The 18767-nt window shown below is 39.8% G+C and overlaps 1 protein-coding gene across 5 annotated transcripts in view; it reads left to right on the forward strand.

Moving 5' to 3' along the window:
• NEK7 (NIMA related kinase 7) overlaps nucleotides 1-18767 on the forward strand; it is an 83303-nt gene that overhangs the window by 40465 nt on the left and 24071 nt on the right. For all 5 annotated transcript variants that reach the window (XM_053391496.1, XM_053391499.1, XM_053391495.1 and 2 more), the window contains 3 exons: nucleotides 735-797; nucleotides 3857-3967; nucleotides 16971-17079. In XM_053391496.1, coding sequence (XP_053247471.1) covers nucleotides 735-797; nucleotides 3857-3967; nucleotides 16971-17079 — 283 coding nt within the window. The remainder of the gene's footprint in view (nucleotides 1-734; nucleotides 798-3856; nucleotides 3968-16970; nucleotides 17080-18767) is intronic.

Below are 18767 nucleotides of genomic sequence, written 5' to 3' on the forward strand. Positions count from 1 at the left end.
GGGCGTGCCATCTGATTGGAAGGAGACGAGTTTAGAGCAATTGGCTTGTGCAGAAGCCCCACAGAAAGTCTCCCCTGAGAATGTGTGGTTCTACTGCTGCTTCTCTACATGAACAGTGGTTGAATGATGCAATCACACATCCACCATGGAGGTGCTGTAGAATTATCTACTCCCCCAGTGTAGGCTGTTTAGAAGAGGCAAAGCTAGAGCAGCGTAGCATACAGAGATGCAGCAGGGGGCCTCTTCCGTGTTTATGTACAGTGGTACCTCAGGTTACAGACGCTTCAGGTTACAGACTCTGCTAACCCAGAAATAGTACCTTGCGTTAAGAACTTTGCTTCAGGATGAGAACAGAAATCATGGCGTGGTGGCAGCAGGATGTCCCATTAGCTAAAGTGGTAACCTCAAGTTAAGAACAGTTTCTCTTTTTTTAAATAATTTTTTTATTAACAATTTCAACATATATGTATATATATATATAGAGAGAGAGAGAGAACAGTTTCAGGTTAAGAACGGACCTCCAGAATGGATTAAGTTCTTAACCCAAGGTACCACTGTACTCTTGTGAATGGGTACTACTTACAGCAGGTATTAATTATTTAATTTAATGCATATCTCATGTCACATAGTTTGGGGATTTCTCATTTATGCAACATTACTTTTAGGGCACAAAATTAAAGCAAACATTGATGATATATATCCTGTTTTTCTCTTTTTTTCTTTTTTAAAACAAGATATTTGATTTAATGGATGCCAAAGCCCGTGCTGATTGCATCAAAGAAATAGATCTTCTTAAGGTAAATATGTACAATGACTTTCTTTCTTTACTTGAATGAAGGTGAACTTTAGCATATATTTGTTCAGATTTTTATTATTCCCAAGTCTAAAGATTTGGGAGAAGGCGCACGTAAAATGTCTTCACTATGGATTTGGGATGATAGAGGGGCATGCATGTATTTTAAATGCAGCTGCAGCAAAACTTGCATATCCTCAGCTGGTTTTTGAGGCAGTAGAGTTGCATTTCGACTCTCCATAGCTAATAACCAGAGCAGAACTTACTTGATATGTTTATTTACTTCTGTGTGTGTGTCATTGTGATTTGTATCTCACTGCCCTTCAGGGCAGCTTACAGACAACAGCAACAAGGTTCATAATAAATAACAAATGAAAGCTAAAATGATAGGAACCTATTCTAGCTTTAGCCTCATTAATTCCCGCCCCCCCCTAAAAAAACTTGCTACAAAATATATAAGATTACTATTTCATGAAACAGGTGGCAGGTCAACTGCTGTTTTTTTAAAAAAAATAAATTGCACCATAATCTCAAATATCTGCTGAAAGTAGAAAAGAACCTAAGGAACAAGTTAAAAATAGAACTGGCCTAATGAATTTCTCAGGAGTTCCATAATGAGCATCCCATTACCGAAAAGATATCCTTCACTTCATCCCAGCTGCCCTCACTTCAGTCAAAGATGGAACTTGGGAGCAGAATTTGTCCGCTGATCTTCGCAATTGTTTACTTGGAAAAAAGGCTCTCTCGAGCATATACTGTATTTATGCCTTTTGCATAAGAATTTAGGATGCTACCCAGACTATTTCACCATCTAGCTCAGTACTGTTCATTCTGACTGTCACTCCACGGCCTTGGGCAGAAAGGGGGCTTTTCTAAGACTGCCCCCTGGCAATCCTTTTAGGTTGGGCCTGCTATATGTAAAGTTTTTTCTCAGCCACTGAGCTACTACCCTTCCCTACACTATATGTATAGAACACATAATGTGCACACACATGCACACAAAGATACAATGCTTTTGTATTCCTTTTATGCATGTCAGTCTCCCATCCATATCGCATTGCATTGTAAGCTGCCTTTTTAAAGTTTAAAGTGGGAACCAAGAGCTGCCCCAGTTGTTACCGAGAGCTTATCCTTGTAGGATTTTCCCTTTGAACTGCTGGCCTCCACTCCCCACCTTCCGCCACCTTACCAAGTTATATCAGAAACAGCTGTTTTTGAATGAGGTTTGTTATGTAGGTGGGGGTGAAGACTTGCCATACAAGAATCTTTAGTTCTCAAAAGCAGACTGCAGTGTGATCCAGAGAAGATGCACTTTGTAAAACAAGGACAAAAGCCTTCTCTGTGCACACACAAACTTTTTTGTTCCTCTAAAGCGCCTTACTGAATACTGATTATAAATGATGCAAAGAGACATATAAATAAGGTGAGTTACAGTTTACAGGAGGGGGCTTTCCTTTGGAGTGAATGTGGCTCTTCTTTTCCTGTTTGTTGTTGCCAACCAGAAAGATGCTCTGACAAAATTCCCAGGTTTTAGGTTTTTGGGGCTTTAAAAAGAAAGTTTCTGGTCTTTGTGATTGCAGAAGGTGACACATGTTGTTTCTTGACGACTATTATTGTGCTTATTCTCTGCTTTAAAAATATAACAAACCTTACCTGTGATTTTAAAGGTTACTTAGGTGTCTGCACCTAACTTCCCACCCTGCCGCTCCCCCTCCGCCCCAGCCGTAGCTCTTTGTGCTGTACTAGCAACTGTTCCTTTATATTTTTAGGAGTGCCTTGTTAGATAGAACATGGGTATTTTTGGTAGGAGATGCCTCATTGCACATATAGAAAATTCCATGCACCTTACTGACAACTTTGTGGAGGACCTTGCTATGTCTATGGAAGATATAGTATTGGAGAGGTTCTCTGTGATGTCTGCTCTGTGGTTGAGCAGATGATGGATTTGATTACAGAAACCACCCTTGGTCAGATGTGCACCTAGGAAGTAGTAGCCTAGGCTACCTGTGTGGGCAGACTGAGCCCCATGTGATTCTGCCCGGCAGGAACAAAAAACATAATAGGAAGCTTTGCTGTAAGAGAGTAGGAAAAACATAATAGGAAGCTTTGCTGTAAGAGAAAAAGCTCATAGCTGCATTGCATTCATTTCTTCACCTATTGATAATCATGCCTTGAAATAGCTTTTCAGTTCAGTTTCATGATCATTGTACATATCAAGAGATATGTAGCTATATGCTTTGAATACAAAATAGATTTTTTTAAACTTTTGAGGCAAAATTTAAGACAGTGTGATAAGTTTTTTACATTCCTCAATGTGTACTCTATGTGGATTGTTGTTATTACTTTTCGTCAACACTGTTCTTGACCTGGCCATAAGCCTGCCAAAAGTTTGCTTTGCTGAGTTTTTCTTGTCTGTCTGGAGGCATTCAGCTTTAAAAACCTCAATAATTTTCTGAGAAAGAGCAAAATATTGCAAATATATCAATTTTAGAATAATCCAATGGATGCATTTGGAAAGTAGTGGTACCTTTATTAATCCTGTGAGTGGAGTGTAGAATGTAAAACCTCTTCTGGTTCCAAATTCTACTTTAGTTTTGTTTTACAATGGTCATTGGTTGAGAAGCTAATGAATTTTTTGTTTGTTTTATCATGGACAATTGAATGTTGAAGAGGTGTTTTTTCTTCTTCTTTAAATTGCATCTTTGGCTTTCTTGCATAAGTCATCTGATAGCTTTGTGTGCCCCATTCCTAACTAATTAAGGGGCTTTCTTTTCCACTCCCCCCAAAAAACATAGACATGCTGTAGTAGCTGCTGTATTGTTTCCTGGCTTAGTTCAAGGTGCTGGTATCCTCTTTGTTAAGTTCAATTTTTAGACTTGGTTCAGGGTTTTGTGTTATCTAAAAATAATGCATGCAAATAATGAACACATGAATGTTGTTTTCTTTTAGTACAGAAAGGGGTTCTCCCTGCTCCCCTGCCCCTGTGTATATAGGATTAAATGGTGGAAACCAATAGTTGAGGCTATACGTACTGTAGACTGAAGTATCTGTTTCTTTTTCTAGCAATTGAATCATCCAAATGTAATCAAATACTATGCATCATTTATTGAAGACAATGAACTAAATATTGTACTGGAATTAGCAGATGCTGGAGACCTATCTAGAATGATCAAGGTAGGTGTTTTTCTTAACAGAGAGTTTTCTTTCTTTTAAAATATATTCATTGTTTGAAATAAATAGAAATCATATTTTATTTTTCATATTTTGTTTTGATTCTCATTACTCTGGTTTTATTTCTGGATTCTCAGGTACCCTAAATTATAAGTGATTGCCGCAAATCCTACTCTAGGTTTCAATTCTGTAAATCCTTTCTAAGCTATTGCAGTGTCCATATTTATATCTTGCTATCAAAGTTTGCTGCTAATCTTAAAATGCTATGCATGATTGCAAGGAAACATAGATGGGAAGGAGATCATCATTATACTCCAAATCTGGCATTGTGCCAACCATAATATTTAATGTTGGCATTTCTGTTTATAAATTCTCCTCTTTGAGATTTTTACCATAATAATTCAGCTGTAAAACCAGATTGTATGTTTAAAATGTTGGTACTGACCACCCAAACATGTAGGAACATGTTTCTTTCTGAAGTTGTGAAAACAAAGCAAAACAATCAAAAGCCCTTGGAGCCTATGAAGGCTGCTTCCATAATGCTTGATTTTTGCCAACAGGAATGAACCCACAAGTCATTGCAGTGATAATATGGAAAGAGCTTAGACCAGTGACTTCTTAAAAACCAGGCAATAGGCTGCTATGCTCTTAGTTGCAATGCTGGCTGGGTGATTTGGCACCAAACTGAAAGTGCTATGATAGAAGTACAAGCTTGTGAAGAATATTTGTAGCAGTCCCTCCACAATGTACCATTTGAGATGTTCTGTCCATTCATTCACCTAGCCATTCATTTATTCAAGTATTTCTAAGCCACCAACTTATTAAAAAAATATGGCCTCCAAGATTTTTTTTTTAAAAAACCATAAAATTACAAAATCATAAAAAACAACACTGAAATGCTTGGCTAAACAGAAATGTTTCCAACAGGCAGTGAAATGATAGAATTGTGAGTGCCTGTGCGATTTCAGTGGGAGCAGTGTTCCAAAATATTGGTGCCCCTGTACTAAAAGCCTTAGTTTTTGTAGAAGCTAAATGAATAGAAAATAAACCAAATAGAAACTAAACTACAAATCACCATTTGTACACACTAAACTAAATAGCCATGGCACAGCCAGGAGGGCTTCGGCTTGTTCCAGGGGATGAGGAATCTGCACCCATGTTAGTTTCTAGGGCTTTGTTCCCTAACCTGACCCTAGGAAAACCCTGGGGAAAAGTTATGAGTCATTTTTTAAATTGACCTAATTGGGGTATATTTGCTCAGATTAATAAAATACAGGAACGGTCAACCTGATGGGACTTGTTGAACATATTTGCAAACCAGCGAAACTATGTATATGTACACACACACACACACAGAACCAAACTCGCACTACAACCTATTCTATTGGCCACAACAGAATGCTTCTTTCAAACAGTGGGAAGGGACTCTGAAGTAAAGCCTGCACAGGCCCATGTGTGCCCACAGATGACCCTTTGTCAAAGTGCTTTTTAAAAGGTAAAGGTACCCCTGCCCGTATGGGCCAGTCTTGCCAGACTCTAGGGTTGTGCGCTCATCTCATTCTATAGGCCGGGAGCCAGCGCTGTCCGCAGAAACTTCTGGGTCACGTGGCCAGCGTGACAAGCTGCATCTGGCAAGCCAGCGCAGCACACGGAACACCGTTTACCTTCCCGCTGGTAAGCGGTCCCTATTTATCTACTTGCACCCGAAGGTGCTTTCGAACTGCTAGGTCGGCAGGCGCTGGGACCGAGCGACGGGAGCGCACCCCGCCGCGGGGATTCGAACCGCCGACCTTTCGATCGGCAAGTCCTAGGCGCTGAGGCTTTTACCCACAGCGCCACCCGCGTCCCTTTTAAAGTGCTTTTTAAAGTGCTTTTTACGAATGTATAAACAGTGAACACTCTTGGCATATTTCTATGGAATTCCAGGTTGTTTCCACAAGCTATATTCATTTCTTCGTTCACCATAAAGCAACAAGGGTTTTCTGAGAGATTTTTGGAACCCTGAGTCATATTCTGATATCCTAATGAGGCACAAGATCATGCTTAACCTATTCCAGGGGAAGAGAAATAAAGGTTTCAGGTGGTATCAGAGGTCTGCTTACCACCACCTATTTGGCTTTGTAGCAAAACAAACCCCAACCCAGTTTTGCCACCCTTCTTCTTCCTGTAAAGTTTAGGGAAAGGTATGGGAACTATTTGGTTGTGCTGGAGTGAACATGACTGTTCTGTGCACTGAACTTTGAACAAGACCATGAGCATTTTAGGCTGGGAAGGAAGTTAGGAAGACCAATTGATTGCCATTTTCCATTACTGTTAATAGACTTTCCAACAAGCCCAATTACAATTTTAGCACACTAAAAACTAGTAAGTTTGCCAATTGTAGTAACACACTGGAAAGATTTCAACAGCCAGCTGTTCAAAATTTTGAGATTAGTTCTTAGATTAAACGTATTCAAGTTCACAGTTGGGTTAATTGTATTATATTATGTATGGGGGAAAGTGTGAAGCTAGCTAATCTTATTTCTTTATTTATTATTCATTTATATAGGCGGCATTTAAAACAAGAAACCTAAAAAGCCAAAACAACTTCATCGTAGTTGAGGGTTTTTTGTTTTTTGTTTGTTTCTTAACTTGCACTTAGCTAAATGAATTACTCTAAGAGCTGCATTTAAGATACTTAAGCTTGGGTAGATCATTCCATTCTATTTTTATATATTCATTTCTTGTCAAATAATCAGTTCCCTCCCCAATACAAGTCCTTTGTTCTCCAGACTAGATTATTGTTGTTTTTCACTGCATTGTAAGTGTCTCAGGTTTATTGGATACAAAAAGTGTGCTTTTTAATTAGTCCTCACCCTCTGCCTTCAAAATACTATTTTTGTGACTCTTAGAAGGAATATTAACTTTGCTTTACAGCATAGAGTTGAAACTGCATCTTTGTGCTTTGAAGAATATTCCTTGCCAAGATGACATTTTTAAGCCAAGAGGGTGAAAAATGTGGTGCTACAAAGATTGACAATGTCCTGTTAATATTTATAACCAAATTGTATATATTTTGCTTATGAATTAATAATTCTGTAGGTTTACACTTGCTACAATATGAAGGTTTTGTTTTCTCTTCTGTATATTCCAATTTGACATAACATTTAATATGAGGCCTCTCTTTCTTTTCCCTTTCTGTGACAGACTTCATTATGGCCTATTGATGCCTTTATTTTACCTAGGACTGTCAAACCTGTCCATTTAACTCCTTTCATTCTAGCATTTGAAATCCGGTGATACATTTGGCGGATATTTAGTCAAGGCAGCATTTTCCCTTTAACAGAAATACAAATATATCCTTTTTAGCACTGAAAACCATTTTATACACACACAGATGGCATGGAAGGCCAGGCATAGCTCACAACAGTGGCATTAACCCACTATTTGTTCAGAGAGACCAGTTCTGGTTTATAATTAGTTTTTTGTTGCTAAAGAAACCACAATTTTAAATCTGTGATTATTGAAGTCATAATTTAATCTACTTGCGAATCCAGTTTATGCATTTTCTTCTGATTTTACCCTAGAGATCTCCAAAATTGCCTGCAATGCAATTTGGCTGTGTGGCTATTTCTTACCTATCTTTTTCTTGAGAGTAGTTTATGATGTCCTCTTAACGTAGGCATCATGTTTAATGTAGTGAACTCGGATTGCTGTTTGAAGTTAATGACAGCCTATCAGGCTATGATTAAATATGTATAAGGTGTCACACTATAGTCATATTTTCATAGTTCTTGTAGTGGGATCAGCATGAGTTTATTTTAGGTATATAAAGATTGAGGGAAGGAGGGAAGTACAATGAATGCATCCCCAGCTCTCTCTCTTTAAAATGAGAACACAACAGAAAAATAATAACATTTCTCTCACTGTGTGTATGTGTGTTTGTGCTGTTTTTTATACGAGAAGTGAGAAACACAGTAATTAGGAGTCAGGCGCAAGATCTTGGAATCCAATAAGGATAATAGTGGCTACTGACTCGCTTTTCATTAGACAATACAGATGAATCTTCAGCACAGTGTTGTGCTATTGAGTGCTTTACCCTAATGAGCAAAAAAGAATCTGATGTCTAAAAGTTTAAGTGGGTAACTCATTATGATGGTGCCACCATATTGACAGTCCTATGAATAAGGTCATTCATGCAGGTTGGTGGTTTCCCAACTTCCAACTCTCAGAGACCCCTTTCCACATCATTTAAAATTTATTTAATATCTCATTTTATATTCCATCTTCCTATACATTTGTGTGTGTGTGAACGAACTACCTAGGCATTGCAGTGGATATAATAAGATTCTACGTTTGAGAATGCAGATTCAGTTCACTAGGACCGTCCACCAGGCCTGTTGAGTATAAATGACCATCACCCCAAATAACACAAAAAGTGTTCTAGAGCGCAACTGACAGACTGCACAGTCCTGACTTTGCTGACACCATGCTTCTCCCCTCACTGTTCTGGTAAGCAGCAGCAGTGCTGCTGCTGGAAAGCCATGGCTGCAGCTCCATTCTACTGGATGAGATGCTCCTGCTGTCATCCAGGATTTAATCCCAAATTGTGCTGTTGACCTGCATCAATGAGATGGGTGAATGACTTGGATTTTCCAAGCTTGTCTGCTTGGGTTCTTGTTGCAATGCTGACCCAGACTTGATGGTTAGGAAGGAGGTGGTCACTGTGCTATCCCATCTCCCTCTTCAGCTTCCCGTCTGATCAAATTCAGTTTCAAGTGTTTGCACTTGATATTAGGCACTTAGTTTGAAATTCCATTATTGCATATATCATCCTGCTGCCTAACAATCTCCTTGCTGGGATTGGTCTTGTTTTTGGTTTTGAGGAGCCACAGAACAGTGGTTTGGGGAGACTTCAGTACACATGCTTAGACTGCCATATCTTTTATGGGCCAGGATTTTTCCTGCAGTCATTCCAAAATGCTCCTAACTCAACAAGTGCAGCAGGTTATATAATTTCTCAACCAGAAAGGATGATTGCTACTAGATTCCCGAGAGTCCTTTCTGTTAGCATGCTTCACATTCCTGTTCAATCACATTCTAGAATTCAGAAATTACCTGTTATGTAGACACGATGGTTTTCAAGCACCCTGTACCACTGTATAGAACTGTCTTGGCTCTTTAGTACATCAAGTACTTGGAGATGATGAATTGGTTGGGATGATCGCCAGATGTATGTGGAGGGAAAGCTGAATCAAGTGTAACCAAACACAGTTTAGAGCTCACTTTATAGTTTATGTTGTGGCAGTAACAGCAGCTAAGAAGGAAGGCTTTCCTAGCATCATCGTATCTGCACAGTACTGGCTGGAGGAGCAATTTTGAGTGGCTAAAGGAGTCCTTTAGATGGATCTCTAGGGTTATATTGGAGAATGCTTAAGTGCCCACTGTGAACATTTGCAAACCACTTCAAAACTTTGAGACCATAATTATAGCATGTAAAGAAAAATAACTCTTTTCTCTCTAGAGTGAGGACCAGGCAGGCTTGAAGCTACAGAAGGCATGGTAATGTTTGAGCCTGGTGTGAAAACTAAGAAGAACAGGGATGTGATTTATACCCTAACTTGTTCATATAAATTCATGTTGCTGTGTGAATGGCACTGTACTGGGGTGAGAGTCTTGACTAATAACTTGAAAAGTAATCCTGCTGCATTGTATTATGGCTACATTGTCAAGGTGAGAGTCCATTTTATTCTGTTCTGTTTATTTAAATGATTTATATACCATCCTCCAGCATTACCTTCAGGGTGGTCTGCAAAAACACGATAAATACAAAAGCAAAATATAATTGATTACAATATGGTTTAAATAGTAATACAAAGAAAATAATGGAAAATTTAACAATTCCTGGTGCAAAAAAGGTACTAGGATTAGCACAAGGTTAACTTCAATGAAGAAGTAATTCCATAAGTGTGTGTCATAGCTGAGAAGACTATCTCTAGACACCAGCCACCTTTCCTCAGCTGGTGGGGACACCAGGACAACTAGACAGCCTCAATTGTGGTCTTTAAGCCAGCCTTCCCATTCTGGTTCCATTCAGATGTTTGCTAGGGAAGTGTGTGGTGAACACCGAGAATTGGATTAGAATTGGAACATTCACATACCGTTTCTTGGGTTCCTTGAAGGTTTGTTGCTGTTGTTTAGTCGTTTAGTTGTGTCCGACTCTTCGTGACCCCATGGACCAGAGCACGCCAGGCACTTCTGTCTTCCACTGCCTCCCGCAGTTTGGTCAAACTCATGCTGGTAGCTTCGACAACACTATCCAACCATCTCATCCTCTGTTGTCCCCTTCTCCTTGTTCCCTCCATCTTTCCCAACATCAGGGTCTTTTCCAGGGAGTCTTCTCTTCTCATGAGGTGGCCAAAGTATTGGAGCCTCAGCTTCAGGATCTGTCCTTCCAGTAATGCATTAGTGAAACAAAAGGAAAGAAATGGCTCTTTCCCTTGCCTCTTCTTAAATACAGTCATACCTTGGTTGTCAAATGCCTTGGTACTTGGACGTTTTGGCTCCCGAATGGCGCAAACCCAGAAGTGTGTGTTCTGGTTTGCGAACGTTTTTCAGAAGCCGAACGTCTGATGCAGCTTCTGCGGCTTCCAGTTGAGTGCAGGAAGCTCCTGCAGCCAATTGGAAGCTGCGCCTTGGTTTCTGAACCGTTTCAGGAGTCAAACTGGCTCCCGGAAAGGATTAAGTTTGACAACAAAGGTACGACTGTATGAGAGCAACCAGCCAAATCTACACTTTCAACATTTTTTTATTGTTAAACACTGAAGTTTATTTTTAAAAACTTTCTTTAAAAATTTAATTTTTCTTTGAGACTTCTGCATTTGCTAGAGTAAAAACATTTGCTACTACTGTGAACTGAAAAATGCTTTTGATATGTACCATATACTGATTATCCAAACATTGAGATGGTACATTACAGATGCCATTATGTCACCTTTCTCCTCTGAGCTTTTCTTATTAGTTTTTAAAGGCTGTTTTAAAAAAACAAAAAACAAAAAACCCAATATTTTTCAACAGTACACCAGGCAACACTAGCTAGATTAATTATAGAACAAAGTCTCGAGTTAATATATTTTTTATTAAGCATCTTCCTAAAGGAAATATAAAGCAGTGCTTTGAACTGACTATACCTATGTTTGCTGTTAAAAGTTTTGAAGCTACCTGTGGTACCTATTTTGTGTCATTTTTTTACTCTTTGTAATTTCAGGTGGTTCCCCCCCCCTTTCGTTCTTATATACATATACATACATAGAATATATATATAGATACATTCTATCATTCTTGATGCAAACTCTCTGACACCAAGTGCTGACAAGCCCTACTAATATCTATGAGCATTTATATATATATATTAGGGGTGTGTGCTTTTTGTAACTCATTATTTTTTTCCAGTTTCTAAGAACCTGCAGCACTGCAGCAGGAGCAGGTTGGAGCTGTCATGGCAGCAGTTGGACAGGAACTGCAACCCTGCAAGCACTCCTGTCTGGAAAACTGCTTCAGTTGTTTTCACTTGCTGTAGCAGTGTTGCTGGTTGCCAGATAATGTAATACCTTTGTTCCCACCTAGGGATGCTTGGAAAGTTCAGTCTTTGCTAATGCCTACACTGAACTGCTCTGTTTCTTGATAAATGGGATACAGTCTGTGTCCTCTGGCAAAAGTGGAACACATCTAAATCTGATCTGGATCATGAATGCATCCATGCTCTGCATGTGGTTGGGGCACAAACTGCAGTCTCTTGCATTTTTATCTTTTAGTTCTGCTACAAGACTTGAACGTAATTATTCCATTTGTTTGCTAGCCTTTGAACCCCTCTTTTCTAATCTGATGAAGGTTCTAGCCTACAAAGGCTCATACTAAATTGCTGCCTTTAGGATACCCCAAAATTCTCTGTTGTTTTCTTTTTCTATAAAAACTTATTTAAATATTTTGGAAATCATCATAACCTTACTTAAATATTTTTTTTCTGTGGAAGGTAAGCTTGCCTTGTTCTTTTAGCCTTTATTAGACTCTCAAGACTCTTCATCCCTCCCTGTCACTTTCCCTATATGCCCATGTAGCTTTCATGTGAGGCAAATACATGATTGGTCTACTCATGGGATATTATATTTTGCAGCAATGCTAGGGATATATCAAGATAGATAGCTAACTACCGTATTTTTTGCTCTATAAGATGCACGTTTCCCCTCCTAAAAAGTAAGGGGAAATGTGTGTGCATCTTATGGAGCGAATGCAGGCTGTGTGGCTAAACCAGAAGACAGAACAGCGAAAATTCGTTTCAGAAGTCGAACAGATATTTCGGAAGATGAACGGACTTCTAGAACAGATTCCGTTCGACTTCTGAGGTATGACTGTATACCATATAATTCTATGCCATAGCAGAAGGGCCACTCAGCACTAGAGCTGTGCATTCAAAAGGTCCTGGATCTAGGCCCTGACATCCCTTGGTAGGACTGAAACACCTGCCTTCTTCCAGTCAAGTGTCTTCATCATGTACCTTGAGATACCTGGTCTTTGGAAGGTCCAAGTCTCCAGGTAAGCTCTGGAGCAGATACATTTCTCCACTTGGTTCTGCATTGGGGCAAAAAAATTAAACCCCAGTGTTAGCATACCACACCACAACAAATCTCGGAAAATTTGATTTCATTAGTGCACATAACACTTTTGAGAACATTTTGGGACAAGTAAGGTGTAGAATATATAGGAACAGCTGGCAATTTACAATGAGTTTTTGTTAGAAGCTTGTCTAAAAACACATTGTTAAAAGTCTTTTCAGGGTTCATTTTAAAAACAATAAAATGTGCTTTCTATGCATATACTTGAAGTTGTGTATTTGTTTCTAAATGAAAAGAAACCCAGTATCTATCTATCTATCTTGTTGACATCAAACAGTCCTCTGATATGCAAATCCCAGCTATGGGGAGAATAGATACAGAGTTTGTTTTGGATTCAGTCCAGGTCTGAGGAAAGCGGCATTTAAAGAGCTTGCGTTCAAACATTGCATCATTTCAGTTTTTGAAAATATTTTGAGGAAATTAAAAGTGTGTGTGTCTCAGCATACAGTCATACCTCGGGTTAGAGACGCTTCAGGTTGCGTACCGCGCCGAACCTGGAAGTATCGGAATGGGTTACTTCCGGGTTTCGGCGCTCGCGCACGCACAGAAACTACTGCCTTGGTTTCTCTCTCCCCCTGAAATCGTGCCCTGTGTTTAATGTTACGGGCAACTCCATCCTGGGGAAGGGAAGCCTCCTTCCTTTGCTCTTTTTCTACTACTACTTCTTCTTCTTCTCCTTCTCCTTCTCCGCCCCCCCCCGCCAGGTCCTTAGGGGTTGTAAAGGAAGCCAAACAATTTAGCACCGACCCCATTCATTCCAGCAGCTGGCCATCACCCACTCAAGCCCTGCGAAAAATATCATCACCATTATTATTATTAGTAGTAGTAGTAGTACTTTTATGTTGTGAACCACCCCGTGATATTCGGATGAAGGGTGGTAAATATAATAATAATAATAATAATAATAATAATAATAATAATAATAATGGTGTTGAATACAACCACCCTCTATTGGTAAATTATCTACAATTAAGACTTAACCAGATTCAGTCATAAATTGACCAGGTTTTCCAACAAGCTTCAATTTCTGGTTTCAAATCTGGAATAAGGGGGAAGCGTGTTTCAGGTTAACTGGTTAAGAAGGAACTGAGCAAGAAGAAATTTACACATGAGAGGAGAGGGAGGGAAGTACAATCCTTGTTTGGTTCATTTGAGAGGCTTAGATCTGGCTTCAAGTTCTTCTTCTGCAATGGACTGCATGTGTGGGAAAGCCATTCTTTTCTACCTTTAAAAATTCAAATAGTTGAATTACCTTTCTCACTACATGGTATAATTGTGAAGGGCAACACAGATAAGACTGTGAAGCATGTAGTGACCTGGTGTACATGTATACTAATAACAGTTTTATTAAACTTAAAGTTCTGTGCCCACATACTCCATCTTTTTCATTTTATCCTTTCTTCTCTCATTCACCATAATGCAAAATGTCTGGTACTGGCTAAACTACAATTTCCAGTACAACTGACCTGGGAAATTGGGGTTTAATCTCAGTAGGAGGCAGTACACAAGCACAATACTTGTTCTTAGTCTAACAAACCATGGTTTATTAGATGGAGCTGATTATGTATTAACAGACAGAGACACAGTGAGTAAGTGGTTCCCAGGCCCCAGAATTGTTCTAGGCAGGGTTGCACTCCCTCTGAAAGAAGAGGTATACAGTATAGGAGTACTATCTTTGTCCATGGAGACCCAGGTAGCTTAGTCGGCTCCAAACTTTCTGGGACAGGCATAGCTTGGCCACTGTACCATATTGGGGGGGGGGGCTCCTCTTGCTTCTCTATTCTCTGGTGCAGAATACTGGGCTTGGTGGTGATGAATAGTTCTCTTAATCCGGCACATATTGCACCAGTGCTGAGGGAATGCACTGGCAGCCCCTTGGTCAACGAGCCAGTTTTAAAGTTCTGCTTTTGTTGTTGTCGTTTAGTCGTGTCCGACTCTTCGTGACCCCATGGACCAGAGCACGCCAGGCACTCCTGTCTTCCACTGCCTCCCGCAGTTTAGTCAAACTCATGCTGGTAGCTTCGAGAACACTATCCAACCATCTCATCCTCTGTCGTCCCCTTCTCCTTGTGCCCTCCATCTTTCCCAACATCAGGGTCTTTTCCAGGGAGTCTTCTCATGAGGTGGCCAAAGTATTGGAGCCTCAGCTTCACGATCTGTCCTTCCAGTGAGCACTCAGGGCTGATTTCCTTAAGAATGGAAAGGTTTGATCTTCTTGCATTCCATGGGACTCTCAAGAGTCTACTTCCATACAAAGCCCTAAATAACCCTGGGTCACCTTACTTGAAATACCTCCTTCTTCACTTGCCCAGGAAAGGGACTATGATCAGCTAATCAGTTTCAGCATGGCCTGATGAGTATTGGCTTGTGATAACACGGAAGCAGCTTTCCCCACTGTTAGGGTCAGTGCTGGTGAAATATGAGAGGCTGTCTCAGTGTTGGCATTCTGCTAGCTCCTGAAGGCACACCTGTTTAGGCAAGCCCTCCCCTGAACTGAACTTCTGATTTTATTATTTTAACTTTCAGGAAAAAACCGGTTTTGATTGCCATGTCTTTAATTGTTTGTTTAATTGTATGTGTCAATTACGGATGTTTTAATGTTGTGTTGTGTTTTAATTATGGATTGATGTTATTGATTTTATAGCTGTAAACTTCCTTAGAAGCCATTTTGGCATAAAAGTGGCATGTAACGTAATAAATAATAAAATGGGGCCAGCGAATTGAAGGAACCGCACTAGTAGCCTCTGAACAGCAACACATTTCTGAATGAGTTTGTCATTTCTGGATTTTAAATAAATGATGACTATATGGCTTCTTCGCCTTTGCATGAAACCTTATCTAGAATTGAGAGCTGATCAAAATGTTAAGGGAAATTATATGGTCTCTCTCTCCCCCCGCCCTCCGTGAACTTTAATGCGTCAGAATGAATGTGGTGATAAAAGGTTAAGACTGCAGGTAAAAGGCTAGAGCATCAGTGCTATCCTAATACTACATCTCTTGTGTTTTGCAACATTTATTTTTTTTTTTACACAGGGAAGCATTTGAAAATATAACCTAATGCTAAAATGTTACAGTCTAAAATATCAGTACCTTGTGCTGTTTTTTTTAATGTTTCAATTTGTTCAGGGTTCCAAATAAATCAATACTACAGCCAGGTAAATGTGTTTAGGCTCAGAGTGCCACACTTTGCAGAGTCTGCTATTCAGTGAGTGCATGTTTAACTGATTTGGGGGCAGCGGAGTTGGGGGTGCAGCTTCAATACCTTGACAACAAGGTTTCGTTACCTAAAGGACATATGTTGCCATTGTAGTTTGAATTACATTTGTTTCAAATATTGGTCGACTCAGTTAGCACACTGCTGTTAATTTTCTTTTAAAGCCATTTTCTTTATCCCACTTAACCTTGTCCTGTCAAGGAAGAGGAAGATATCATATAAATAGGATAGATCAGTGGCAGACTTATGGGTGGCAGTTTTCTTCTCAGCTTGAACATAGCTCTGACAGCCGCCTTACACCTGCCACGCTTGCAGGTCTTTTGAGTTGGCAGTGTAATAGTATCCTTAGCCAACAATGAAAGAAAAACATGCAGTTGTTTTGCAGTCCTGGCATTACAGTTACTGAAATAAATCACACACACACACCTGCCATTTTATTTGGTCAAATATCTGTTTCTAGACAGACCTAGAAACCCTGCATGCTCCTTGGAGGAAGAGAAAGTTTTAAACAAATAATATAAAATACTGCAATAAATTCATCGGGAAGCAGTTTGGGGATGAGTTTAATAGTACAAACACGAGAACAAAGTTTCTGTGGTATAGCATTGTAGTCTGAAATGTGTTCCAATGAGCTGGTTCAGGCACCATGTTAGGCATGAACTGCAGTATGCCTCAGGGTCTCCTTCAATGCCATGCTGGAGGTGGAGCGTACAGTGGCTCTCTGCAGCTTATTCCAGGCATGATAAACCATGGTTTACTGTGCTGCCAAAACTGGTCTAATGCAAAATCGTATTCTAAAAGGGATAGGGGGCAGCCATTATCATCAAAAACTCTACCTTCCAGCCCTGAAGCTGTAGGTTAAATTCAAATTTGAGGGGGTTCTCAATCAGACCCTGACCTGCCAAACTTTCCTTAGGGTGCAAGCTGGGTTTATTCGTATCTACTTATATTAAGTGTGTGGGGGTGTATCCAGTGGGGATTTTTGTTTCATCGGTTAAACATGACCCTTTGGTGGGTAGCAATATTTTGTTTAAAATCCTATCCTTTTAATAATTTTTAACCAAATTATTGCTTTACGACGTTGGGCTACTCACAATTCCGCTTTGGCAGTAGTTAATTTTATTGTTCTTATTTTTAAAAGCATTTCAAGAAGCAGAAGAGACTGATTCCTGAAAGGACAGTTTGGAAGTACTTTGTTCAGCTCTGCAGTGCCTTGGAGCACATGCATTCACGGCGCGTCATGCATCGAGGTAACTTAATTGCGTTTAATCAACCTAATGTCATTCCAGTGTAGAGGTTGAAAGAAAAATATATTTCCAGTGTATGTGATTTTGTGTGAGTGTGCATATTACCGCAATGGCTTTTTACAAATTGCTTTTCCTCTTTGGGATAGGTAACTTGATAAATATTGCTCAGTGCATAGAGTCCCTCCTTTAGCGAGAACACATTAAAACATATTTGTGCTGGTACATTGGAGTGAGGACTATATTATGGGTTAAAATGAACAACTTGCAATTCATATGCATGCTGTGTATATGCTGTAGATTCTTAAAAATCATTTATTTTTGAAGACTTATTCTGCATCTTTGGATTATGCGCCTCTCAAAATAATTCAGGTAATAATAATAAAAACCAAACACACACACATGCACTAGCAGCCCTTATCCCTCTGGCTGATGGATAGGGTCAGTGTGCGCTTCCCTATGGCTCTGCGGTTGGAGGGTAATTGGCAGTAGGGAGCAGAGTGTTTTCCTGGCAGGGAAGGGGTAGTATGCTCTCTGCAGCTGCTTCCTTGCCTGGCTGATGGATGGGAGCAGACTGCCGCAGACTGGGAGGCAGGAAGTGCAACTGGTCAGGGCTACTTAGTGCTCTGGGAGGTGGCAAAAACAGAGTGTGCTTTCCTTTTGCTCTCTGGTTCCAGGACAACAGTCTCTAGGTTTGTCAAACTTCTTAGATACACAGGACGATGTCCATTGCTAGTTATATCTAGACTATTCACAACTGAAATCAGTAAATCAGCTCCTGTTGATTTCAGTGGTTCTACTCTTGAGTATGAATAACATGGCCTAGCACCCATATACTTTTAATAAGATGTGCTTAAAAGGTGTTGTTAACCTGGGGGAGCTAAAAACACATACACAACTTCCCTTTAAGTATAGGAGACTGGCCTACCACAAAACTCCCAAGGGGGAGGTATGACTATTTTCCTGCCAAAAAACAACTGGGAAACTACCGTATTTTTCGCTCTATAAGACCACAGACCACAAGACGCACCTAGTTTTTGGAGGAGGAAAACAAGAAAAAAATATTCTGAATCTCAGAAGCCAGAACAGCAAGAGGGATCGCTTCGCAGTGAAAGCAGCAATCCCTTTTGCTGTTCTGGCTTCTGGGATAGCTGCGCAGGCTGCATTTGCTCCATAAGACGCACACACATTTCCCCTTACTTTTTAGGAGGGAAAAAGTGAGTCTTATAGAGCAAAAAATACGGTACTTTTCTCTTTGTCTGTATCAACCTTCAGAGACATGGGAGAGCATTTGAGAGACTGACTTATAGCACTATGATCATTAGTGCTCATTGAAATCTCATTGCATTCAAGGAAATCAAAGGATCATGGCTAGTTGTGAGAAATTGTTTCCTGTACATTTTGACACCTCTTAAGATAATGTAACCAAATTTTGCATGACAGTTCCTGAGTCCTAAGAGCAGGTTTTTCTATGTTACTTCCTCTTGAAATCAGTGAGGCTTAAATTTAAAGCTCCTGTTTAAAACTTACCTTTAAAACATTTACATTTTGATCTCAAGTATGCTGAGGTTGATGCTGCTCATTTAAATGGATGATTAAACCATCTATGGCTTTTAAACTGTGGAGGTGGGGTAATGTTACGACATTATGTATTTTTTGTGTTTTTATGTTGTAAGCTGCCTGTGAGCCTTGGA

The sequence above is a fragment of the Podarcis raffonei genome, chromosome 6 (assembly GCF_027172205.1).
Source record: "Podarcis raffonei isolate rPodRaf1 chromosome 6, rPodRaf1.pri, whole genome shotgun sequence".
Taxonomy (NCBI): domain Eukaryota; kingdom Metazoa; phylum Chordata; class Lepidosauria; order Squamata; family Lacertidae; genus Podarcis; species Podarcis raffonei.